We start from the raw sequence: 10,968 nt of genomic DNA, 5'->3' as shown, positions 1-10,968 counted from the left end.
TTCCAGCGCGCCACTATTTCAATGTTGACCCGCGCGCTTCCGCTTCCTCTTCCGGGTCCGGCGGGCCAGGTATGGCGGCGGGTGGTTGAGGGCTGTGGGCGCTCATCCGCCCCCATCCGCGGCCCGGCGGGCGGTGGGGGTGGTCAGGGGCTCTGGGGGGCCGTGGTGAGGGGCCGGCGACGCCGCTGTCCGCGCTCGGGCCGGCGGCGGGGGCGGAGCTGCGCGGCGGAGAGGCCGGGCCTCTCCAGGCCTCCGCGGCGGGGCTCCCGAGAGGGGCCCGCCTCTCCCGGGCCGCAGCCAGCCGGTGCCGTGGGCCGCGGTGCTGGGCCCCGTCTCCACCCCGGCGCCGGGGGGTTGCCCCGAGGGGCTGTGAAGACTACCGGCGCCTCCGTGGGGCTTTACTCCCTTACGCCACTGCAGAAGCGGGGCACTGCGGGTTTCGCCTCTTTCCTCGCGTTGTGCCGGACCCGGAGCATGCTCCGGTCTGGGCTTAGGGTGAGATTAATACAGTTTGCTGTTAGATGAGATAGGAAAAGTTAGCGTTTGATTCAGCTGAGTTTTCAGCCTTGCCAACGAAGCTTGCGTTGATTAGAAAACACTCGGCTGCTAAAGTTTTAAACAGTTTTCTAGGGGAGCATAATACCGTACCGGCAAGACCAGGATGTTGAACTGCGTTCGAGTTAGTTCGGATGAACTTTCATTGCAAAGCACATTCTAACCGCTGTCACATGCATTGTTGGTTTTTAACGTAGTTGTGTTGGCTGTCATTGATGAGGAAATGCTTTGCTTTTTAAATGCTAACATAGAATCGGCAGCTGCTCATTCCGATCTGGCCCAGTGCTTCAGTGCAGGTGATGCTGTGATATGTGAACTTCCATGTGGACATCGAGCCCTGAACTAGTGCTGTTTTGTTTTTGACTAATTTAGGTGTAAAAAATGGTTCAGCGCCTGACCTACCGCCGTAGGTTGTCCTACAACACAGCTTCCAACAAGACCAGACTGTAAGCTAAGATAATGTTTCTAAGAAAACTTACTTTTAAAGAAAGCTGAGTTTAAGTTTTGATTGTTACATTAACTGAATATTTTTCTGCTGTGCTTAGGTCCCGAACACCCGGGAACAGGATTGTTTACCTTTACACCAAGAAAGTGGGGAAGGCACCAAAGTCAGCATGTGGTATATGCCCAGGAAGACTTCGTGGTGTAAGTATTAGCCTTACTAGCATAAGATTTTTTTTTTTGGGGCAATGCTTTTTCAGTACAAAGAGCCTTTTCAAGTAATATAATATGCCTGTTTATTGATGAATTCTTGTTTGAACAACTTTCTTATTCAAATGTTGTAAAGTTCAGCTGGTAAAATATGCTTTGAGAGCTTAGAGTGCTTGTTTTAATGCTTGTGGTTCTCATTGCTGTTATATCTGAACCCTCTTGTTTTATAAGATGTAAGTGGCTGAAGTGTTTAGAGCTAGATCGAGGCAATTCTGTAGCAGGTTTAAAAGTCTAAATCAGACTTACTAGGTAGGCTTTCAAGAAAAACATAAGCCGAGTTTGACTTTCAGCTTTAGAAAAAAAGCAAGGAATGTTTTTAACATATTTTTCTCCAAAATGTTTTTTTTTGGTGTAATGCCATTGCTCTTAACAATGATGGAAATGCTTGAGTGATGTCGATCTTTGAGCAGTTCTTACCCTTGGGAAAAGAATTTTTTGATAAAGTTTTTTAATGAATCTGTTGAAGACCTGTGGTAGAATGGAAAGATCAGCTTAGGATGCTATCAAGATGGCAGATACAACAAGGTGCGACTTCACTTTTTTTCATCTTGAATAGTCAACTTCAGGTGTTGCTGCTTTTTTTTTAAACTATCAGAGTGAATTTTCTTGATATGACTGTTAGCCAAAGTGGTACACTTCTCATTTTTGCTTTCTGTAGGTTCGTGCTGTGCGTCCTAAAGTTCTTATGAGGCTGTCAAAAACAAAGAAGCACGTTAGCAGAGCCTATGGTGGTTCCATGTGTGCTAAGTGTGTCCGTGACAGGTAAGCTTATAGAAAGTTAACTTCATTCTTGAGGTTACTTCATGTAAGATTTTTACATCTCACTGTTTTCATAATGTGGACCAAAAACTTTGAAGACTTGTCATAATTATAGTAAAATGGAGGGGGTAATTATGGGGCACATTAGCAGTGACACATGTGATTTTGTCCCTTGGATTTGATCTAGTTAATGCATGTGAAGCTCCTTTGTAGAGAGTTTATGTTCTTCATGATTTCTTAGTGCGTTGTTGCTTTGGTGCTGAACAGTCTGAGTGTTCTGAAGTGTTTTATATTGAGCCCTCATAGTAAAGATTTTTCTCTTCTGTTTAATGCAAAGATACCGCTTTAAGATCAGTTGCGGTTTTGGCTGCTTTGTGGTGTTTTGGGATTAAGAGATATTACTTTGTTGCATACTAAGCATCTTTACTGTGGTTAAGCTTTAAGATGGCCTTCACTGGGCCTCACTGAATTCAGTTTTATTGGGTAACAACTGTACATCCTATACTTCCTTGGCAAGTTTGAGGGAAGAAATGTCTTATTACAAAGAATATGTCATCTCTGTGAATGGTAATCAAAGCAGGTCTCTGGAGTTAGCAATCTAAGGCCAGGTTTTTCATCTGCAGTGCACATGTCATCTTTTTTTTGTTTGTGTGAGTCCTAAGTTAAATCACATGAGGTGCCAGTGCAGACAAGTGGTTACAGTTGCAGATCTGTAGCATAACTTTTCTGTGTTAAAAGCTGCCTTTTTTTCTGAGCATTTTCCCAAATGCTTTATGAGCTTGTAGGTTGTTTTTAATACATTAGTATACCTTATTCTGCCTAAAACAAACCACAGTCACCCCCTTCGATGTAATTGGCAGGGGTTTTCCTGCATTTGTTCAGACATTTTTGGTAGGTTTTGTGTACAGTGGTAATAGCCATATGTACCAAATGCATATGGAGTGGCATTTTAATGTTTCAAGGTAGAAGAGTGTGTGGTATATTTGTACTTTTTAATTTGAAATGATCAAATAGGCTGTTGATGTGTGAGTACTATCATGTAAGTCTGTCTGCATGTCTTCCAGAAATAATTGTATTTAGGCATGTCTTGACCTGCCAAAGTTTTCTCTGTTTATGTGCAAAGAAGCTTTAATCCTGAGAGGGGAGCTGTTCTTGTTTTGATAACTGGACTCGTGAAGTTTTCTGTACTTCTAAGGAAGAGATGTGACCACAACCAGCCACACCAATTCTGACTAAGAACAGTTAAATTAGTTTGCCAGTGAGGAGTTTTGCTTTTGCCTTTGAAGTTGGTGAAGGTGGTGATTTTTCCAGTGTTCATTCATCAGATATGACCTTGCTTGCCTACTAGCCACTCATCCTAAATATGCAGGCACACTAGGCTTTCTCCCTCAAACTGCTGTATTCATACAATGCTACCACCCTGTCTTTTGATGCTGTCAAGAACATTGATGGTTTCTCTTTTTATGTAACTGTGGAACTAACACCACATATGCAATGAATGTTGGAGACAGCAAAATTAATTGTCATTTTGTCTTATTTTTGTGTTTTCAGTTAAGTAGATGCATGTGCTAAAGTTCTTTGTTTGGTGTTGTTTTTTGTTTTTTTCCAGAATCAAACGAGCTTTTCTTATTGAGGAGCAGAAGATTGTTGTCAAAGTGTTGAAGGCACAAGCACAGAGCCAGAAGTCAAAGTGATTCTATTTGTAGTTTCAGCGCAATAAATGAAAGCTCCACTTTTCTAGTGTCCTGTCATTCCATGTGCTCATTGAAGCTGGAAGAAGCGGCTTCTTACAGCTTATATTATGCAGAATTGGGTTTTGGTGCAACAGACCCCATGTCAGGATGCTGTGTTCTGTGCTGCCTGCAGACAGGGCACTCAAGGATGTGGAAGGAGGTCTGTTTAAACAGGACTCCTTGCTCTGCCTCACAATCCTGTAGACACTGGAGCAACTTTGAGCAGTGCAGGGCTTTTTTTCATGGGAACAGCTGTGTATGAAGTCATCAGAGGACTTGGCTCAGAAGAAAGTTAGGAGTCTGAAAAAGAAAAACAAAACAAAGACTAAAGCGAAAGACTGGAAGAGAGATTGTCAGATGAAGAAGAGCTAGTATGGCCCTAAGGTAGATTTAATTTTTAATAGCATGTGCTATAGTTCTGTTACTTGCATCTGAGGGCTGGGGGAATAGTCTTGACTTAACAGAGCCAGTGCTGTATCCACCAGACAGGTGCATACTACTATGTCTGGATCTCCTGGAAGAAAGCTGCAGCTGTCATATTCTTTTTGTTTGTTAGGTGCTTCTGGGGTCAGCAGTCAGGTATGATGCAAGCAGAGCTCCAGGGCATAGCTAGAACAAACCTTGAATGGCTTCCAGAATTAGATTTTGGAGTAGCAAGTTTGGCCTCTGGTATTGAAACTTGAACCATGAAGTTCTGTTGGTTTATCACTGAGGATGTAACGGTAATGCAAGAAGCTATTATAAGTGGAAATTAGCTCGTTTTGCTCTTTGCTTCATTCTGTTTTGTAGCAAGAACTGTAAATGTGCCTCTAACGCTATCCAGGAGTGCTTGTGATAATTCTTGCATTACCTGTGGCTGGAGAGGTATTCCTCACCCCCAGTTCTGAATTTTGGAACTGCTCTTAGCATTTTACAAGTATTTTACAACTAGTATTTTTACCAATAACTATTTTTTCAAAAAAGTTGCAAGCTCCACCACCAGAACAAGGAAGGAGGAGAAATAAATAAGAGCATGCAGACTTCCTGGGAGCAGTGAGGATGCTATTTGAAGAGGTTTTGGAGGTCACTAGTGGAGTCTGCTCAGGCTGTGGCTGAGATGTGTGCAGATTCCTTCTCCTGACTGTGCTGTCCGTTCACACTGTGCCTAACTGAAGATTGACAGGCTGTACAGTCAGCCAAGAAACACATCACAGTCAACTTTAGATGAAAAGCCCTGCCCTTTTGGCAGCAGCGAGATAGTACTTTGGGTCAACTGTCTGCAAGCTCACAGGGGTGGTGTTGGTGCCTCCTGCGTTTGATGACCGATGGCAGTGGTCCAGGATAGCTGACTTAACACCACAGAGAGTGAAATGAGCTGTACCTCCCCAAGGATTTCGTCACAGTGTCCCAAGGAGTTAATGTCAATATTCTCAAAATGGATAAGCCTTTGCAGTTAGCTCATGTAACTTTAAATACGAACTGGGAATGGGAGGGTTGGTATTGAGATGATTTTTACTGCCTGCGTCAAGCAATTATTTATCCTGAAAGGCATCAGTCTTGCTATGTATGGGTGTTTGGTTTGGGGGTTTTTATGGACCTGTTTCTTCTCTTCAGCTAGAACTCTGATTCAGTCCCTGGCTGTCAGATGCCTCTGCTGAATGAAATACTTCGCACGCTGTCAGGAGACTTGACCTCAGCTTCCACTCAAAATGGGGAATTTTTCTCCCTTAGGTGTTGCCCAGGTACTTCCCATGGCAGATCCTCAGCTGAGCTGAGGACCTTGGCAGGTCAGCCCTGTGGCCAGCCTGGGCTGACAAGGCGTTTGTGCATATGCAAGGAGCGTCTGAGATGGTCTATATACACACAGGTACCCCGGCTGCTGTCAGCAGCTACTGGTTTGATGCACATTTCCCCCCGCAGTCTCTGTCAGCTGTTGGGTCCCCGCCTGCAGGCTGGGTCAGACACCCCATCCTGCGGTGCAGGCAGAGGGAGAGGGCATCCTGGCCCCACCCCCTTGTGAACACAGGGACCCGGGTGAGGTCTACTTCGGGTCGCTTTCTTTTCCTCGGGCCTGTATCTCCCCAGCCCGGCTGTGCGGGCTTTCCTGCGTGACATGGGGTTTCCTTCTCCGGCCGGGAAACCGGTGCAGCACACGGAGACGTTTCGCCCAAAGAGCGCTCCAGCCCCTTGGCGGCGGCTGCGGGGCCGGCGCGGCACCTGCCCGTAGGAGGCGCTCCGTAAGTGAGGCTGGTGGCGAGCACTTCTCTCTCCGTACGCGCACACGCGTGTCCGCGGCCGCGGGACCCGCCGGGGCGGCCACGTGGCTGCGCAGCGCGGGGGCGGGGCCCGCGCCCTTGGCCCCGCCCCACGGCCCCGCCCCAAGCGCCTCGCCGTTACCCAGCACCGACACGTCAGGGCTGCTGGGTCCTGGCAGGTGTAGAAGTTGGGATAGATCCTCCGGCGGCGGGCGGTTTGCGTTTCCGGATCTTTTTGCGCATAAAAAACCCTCTTTCCCTTCAGCCTGTCATTCCCACCCGCGGGTAATTTTGGGGTGTTTTGTTTAAATTGGATTTTTACGAATTTATTAATTTACCCCTGTCAGGACGCGGCGGCCAGTTTCCGTTTCCGCCTTCGTGTCCGGTGGCGGAGGGTGGCCGCGGCGGGACGAGCCGGGCAGGGCAGGGACCAGCGGTGTCGCGGCTGTCTCTTGGGCCGCGCCGCTGCCATGGAGACGCTGTACCGCCTGCCCTTCGCCGTGCTCGAGTGCCCCAACATCAAGCTGAAGCGGCCGAGCTGGGTGCACATGCCTTCGGCCATGACCGTGTACGCGCTGGTGGTGGTGTCCTACTTCCTCATCACCGGAGGTGAGGCCGGGGCCCGTGGGAGACCCCGCTTACGGAGTAGCTCTTCCTTAGCAGGGCGGGCTGCTGGCCCCTGCCCCGCGTAGCACAGCCACTGCTGCTGCTCACCCCTTGTCCGGCTCCAAATCGGTCGTAAAACGCGAACCCCGGCCACCTCCGAGCGTCCCTGCGGTGTTAGGGTAGTACTCGCTGTTTGCTGCTGTGAGTCAAAGGTGATGCTTGCTTTTCTCCCCGCAGGGATTATCTATGACGTGATTGTGGAACCTCCCAGCGTGGGGTCGATGACAGATGAACATGGGCACCAGAGGCCAGTGGCCTTCTTGGCATACAGGTAGGAGGGTGGGAGCAAGGGTGCTGCAAGTGCCTAAGCACAGGTGAATAAACCTGTCTTACAGAGCTGTGCATCTGATTTTTTTTTGAGCGCTCTGTGCAAGGCTGGATCAGTTCTAGATCAGTCCTTGATTTGCAAATTTTTTTTTTTTTTTTAAAGCGCGTTGAAATCAATGGAAATAGCAAAACTCCGTCTTTTTAAAACACGTAGAAATGAAAAGTCTGGGAAGAAAAATGTTTTGAGCTGGTGGTACTTGTCTTTCTTCCAAACTGTTGCTATTAAAGTTGAGTTTTATAGTGGATGCAGACATATTTGATGATATTTCATAAGTAGCATACATAATGTTTGTGAAACTTTTGGTTCTGACCTTTTAAACTCTAGTGTAATAGGGACTCTTGAGTCTGAGGTTGGGGAACATAGAAATGCGTAACAACAGTGTCTTTGAGCCTTTTGCTTCTATTACTGGAAATAAGCTAGAGACTGCTTAATAACAAATCGGTCTGAAGAAGGTTAAATCTACATTTTTAACGATGTTTTTTATGTGCGTGGAAACAAAAATGGTTTTTGTTAAATACCAAAAAATTTCCTTGAATCAGAGGTCTGACATGCCTCATGTACAGATTTTGACTTGAACTAGATGTAATATATGTCTCAGACTGGCTTGGATTGTTGCAGTGTAGATGAATCGGGCTACTGCAGGGAGCTGATAGCACTTTAGTACAAGTCAGTGAAAACAATATGGAATGAGACAACATTGTTTTCAGGATATGAGACAATAATGATAATGTTCTTTCTGTATTGGTATCCACAGTAGTTTCATCCATGGCAACTTTATGAGGTTGCTACTATTGCTAATTACAAGGATGGGGAAAAAGGTTCAGTGACTGTGGGAAGTAGGAGTCTCATGATCCAGGTGCAGTTCTTTCTGCATCTCAGTGTCCCCTCTTTCTGTCTGAGCTTTGTAAGAAGGAAGTCTGGCTGTGTGGATTGCCAGAGAGCTGGGACACTTTCAGGCTGGGTCCTCACAATCAATATATGCAGTCTTAAGTAAGACAGTAGCAAAAACATACTGCAGACAAGAACCTGCTGTGTGCTGGAACTAGCAGCTATGCTTCATGCGCTGCCATAGTGCTTTGAGTGGGATTTGTGCTGAGATGAGGATTCAGGCACTGCTGCCTAAACATGGGGGTGGAAATAAGACTTGGAAAGCTCAGTGGCCCAGTGGTCAAGTTTCTGTGCCTTGAGTCATCTGTAAAACAAGGTGCTGCTTTGGACTAGTTATTTCTGAAAACTGATGAACTTGTGTGGTAGCCATGAGTATACACTATTATGTATAAAACCACCAGTATGCTTGACTGGTCACCTTGCAGACTGTCAGTCCCAGAGATAAATTATGTATCAAGGCCTTAATTGCATAACGTCAATTTCCATACCTACTTTTTGTTAGAAAGTCAGCCATCAAAGTTAATCATCCTGTGTATTTGTACAGCTAAAGCAGGTTGAGTAGATGGGATTTGAAATGTAAATACTTTCTTGAAAACTAATCTTTTTTTGACTCTCTCTTCTTCCCTTCCCTCCGTTTTTTTCTTTAGAGTAAATGGGCAATATATTATGGAAGGGCTTGCATCCAGCTTCCTCTTCACAATGGGCGGCCTAGGATTCATCATTCTGGATCGATCCAATGCACCAAATATCCCCAAGCTGAATAGGTTTCTTTTGCTCTTTATTGGATTTGTCAGTGTGCTTTTGAGCTTCTTCATGGCTAGAGTTTTCATGAGGATGAAGTTACCGTAAGTGATTTAATACTGTTTCAGCTTTTCTTCTCTTTTGTGCCTCATGCATGCCTATGTTAAATTTAAGAGTAACAGAAAATACAATGAGGTATGCTAAAGATCTGCAGCTTGGCTGTAAGTTGCATTTTTTTCAACACTTTGTTTGAACAAGCTACCTTGAATGAGGTGGGATGCTTTTGGGGTCAGGTACTGCAAGATTATGCTGTTGTTTAAAAAAAAAAAAAAAAAAAGGTGTCAGAAGACACGGTTAGTGAGTCTGACTTAGAATGAATTTTAGGGTAGACTGAGTATTTACTGGCCAGGTAAAAGTAATTACGAGTTAGGGCTTTGAGGAAAAAGCAAGTGTCAAAGAACTTGAAGAAAGGCAAGTGAGTTCTTCATAGTGACAGTGTACATGAGAGATCATAACTAGAAGAACTGATGACAGCAGTAACAAGTATTCAGAAACATCCAAAGCAGTCTTAAAGTAAAGGTGATGTTTCAGGGTTTTTTTTATTGCTGGAAAAATGAATGTAACATTGAAGTATACAACATATGTGATGTTTTAACACATCTATATTCACAGATCAAAAAGTAGGAAAGATCTGGAGCTTTCAGGGTATGCAAAATCCAACTGCAGGATTTTCGATTCTTCCCTCCCCTTCCTCCCTTTATTTCTCAGTCCATCTATTTCATTTAGAATAGCTGAAACCTGTTTTTTGGAGGTACTGTTAGTTGATTTTTGAAGTAGCTCCATGACGTGTTGACTTAAAAATGACAGTCATTCCTCCTTCCTTAAATATTTTTATTTTAATTTCTTCAGTGTAGTTAAAAATTTTGTCTTATAACACAGAAGTGATGGGTTCCCTGGCAGCAGGTAGCTGGATAGGGACCTGCTCTATATCTTGCTTCATTGATGCTATATATTTTCTCATTTCATTCAGTATGCGTGTGTCTTAACAGCTCTTTCTTAAACTCATTAAAGAAACAGGGCTTCAGAGAAATGGAAGAGAAAGAGACCAGAGTTGTGTTGAGTGCCAGAAAATGTTGGGTTATACTGAATATCTTAACACTTATAGTTTGCGTAAAGGGTACAAATAAAGAACCTTTCCAAAGGGTTATTGAAGGTGGATTGAGAACAGGCTAATGCACTTTTCAGTGTTCATTGAAGAAAATCAGCTGAGGAAAGAGCATGTAGTTAAAGCAGGACAGTTTGTACCCTAGACAGGTTTTATTGTTTTAAATAGCTTTGATCAGCAGAATTTTTGGCAGTCTGAAATTTATGTTTTAAGACTGTGTGTCTCTTGATTTTTGAGGAGTGCTGCCTGCATTTGCTAACTTTTTCTCAATTTTTTTCCTGTAGGGGCTACTTGATGGGTTAGTACCTCTTGTGATGTATGGAAGCCGGAGCTGAATTTACTCCTCGTCATGAAGTGTTTAAGAAGCAGCAGCAAGAAACAAATTCCATAGTCACCATCAACAGGAAGGAGACTTGGCCATGAGAAACAACTAGGGAAACTGCTTTCTCTGCAAACAAACTCCACTTCCAATGGCTGATTTGTGTTTTTGAAGCAATGGTTTATCATTTCTGGTTTAGAGCTTTTGAAAAGACCAAGTTACCTAGCTGGGTTTTTCTCTTATATCCCAACTCAGTATGAAATAGAGAACCTATCTTCAGCTCTACCTGAAATGAGTATTAGCCATTGTCTTGACAGTGCTTTGTTGCAGGTCTGTCTCCTCTTCCCAGTGTGGGAAAATTACATATGTGATTCGAAGAATGTTTCTTTCCAAGTTATAATTAGAAAATTAGTAACTTTGGATGATTTACAGTCAAAATACAATGTGTCAGAAATTACTTTAAAGGCACCTTTTGCCTTTATATTAATGGCTCTATGTGAGCGAATCCAGACATGCACTAGGAAAGGCAAACTCTATGAATGTGCATTTCTTTTTGAAAAAGTGTATGAAAGGAGCCAAATAAAACTTATTTTCTACAAAATTATTTGGATTCTATTCAGTTTCTGAAACTTTCTTGTGTGCATGGCCTGTTCTACATCCAGGCTTGAGAGGCCATACCATAACATGACCACATAATTTCAACTTTATTTTTCGCTATTGAATAATGATTTCTTTTTATTTTAAATATCAGGGACAATAAACCTTACATTTTCCTACACTTGTACTGGTTCCAAATGACATACTGTTATCAGTAGCCAAGAAAACTTACTTTTGAAGCTGCTGCTTTTTGTGTGAGAGGCAAGGCTCCA

The 10,968-nt window shown here is 44.1% G+C and overlaps 2 protein-coding genes across 3 annotated transcripts; both read left to right on the top strand.

Annotated features, from left to right (window-relative positions):
- The first annotated feature begins 20 nt into the window (after window positions 1–20).
- Window positions 21–3,761, top strand: RPL34 (ribosomal protein L34). The gene is made up of 5 exons (XM_074905465.1): window positions 21–69; window positions 928–1,001; window positions 1,101–1,200; window positions 1,925–2,028; window positions 3,635–3,761. Exons 2-5 carry the CDS (start codon window positions 937–939, stop codon window positions 3,717–3,719), a joined length of 354 nt encoding a protein of 117 aa, XP_074761566.1. The 5' UTR covers window positions 21–69; window positions 928–936; the 3' UTR covers window positions 3,720–3,761.
- Window positions 3,762–6,370: 2,609 nt separating this feature from the next.
- On the top strand, window positions 6,371–10,703 carry OSTC (oligosaccharyltransferase complex non-catalytic subunit). 2 transcript variants are annotated; one of them, XM_074903975.1, is made up of 4 exons: window positions 6,371–6,601; window positions 6,836–6,929; window positions 8,522–8,719; window positions 10,065–10,703. In XM_074903975.1, the coding sequence occupies exons 1-4, from the start codon at window positions 6,463–6,465 to the stop codon at window positions 10,081–10,083; spliced, it is 450 nt and encodes a 149-aa protein (XP_074760076.1). In that variant the 5' UTR covers window positions 6,371–6,462; the 3' UTR covers window positions 10,084–10,703. The 2 variants fall into 2 exon arrangements, with proteins under 2 accessions (XP_074760076.1, XP_074760077.1); XM_074903976.1 differs by lacking the exon at window positions 8,522–8,719.
- The last annotated feature ends 265 nt before the right edge of the window (window positions 10,704–10,968 follow it).

The sequence above is a fragment of the Athene noctua genome, chromosome 4 (genome assembly GCF_965140245.1).
Source record: "Athene noctua chromosome 4, bAthNoc1.hap1.1, whole genome shotgun sequence".
NCBI classification, from domain to species: Eukaryota; Metazoa; Chordata; class Aves; order Strigiformes; family Strigidae; genus Athene; species Athene noctua.
This window is presented reverse-complemented; position numbering and strand designations above follow the sequence as displayed.

Bases quoted from the DNA above. Each gene is read 5' to 3' on its own strand.
- OSTC (XM_074903975.1), top strand. From the start codon at position 6,463: ATGGAGACGCTGTACCGCCTGCCCTTCGCCGTGCTCGAGTGCCCCAAC. The intron at 6,602-6,835 runs GTGAGGCCGGGG...TTCTCCCCGCAG, and splicing joins CTACTTCCTCATCACCGGAG to GGATTATCTATGACGTGATT. The intron at 6,930-8,521 runs GTAGGAGGGTGG...TTTTTTCTTTAG, and splicing joins GTGGCCTTCTTGGCATACAG to AGTAAATGGGCAATATATTA.
- RPL34 (XM_074905465.1), top strand. From the start codon at position 937: ATGGTTCAGCGCCTGACCTACCGCCGTAGGTTGTCCTACAACACAGCT. The intron at 1,002-1,100 runs GTAAGCTAAGAT...TGCTGTGCTTAG, and splicing joins GCTTCCAACAAGACCAGACT to GTCCCGAACACCCGGGAACA. The intron at 1,201-1,924 runs GTAAGTATTAGC...TGCTTTCTGTAG, and splicing joins GCCCAGGAAGACTTCGTGGT to GTTCGTGCTGTGCGTCCTAA.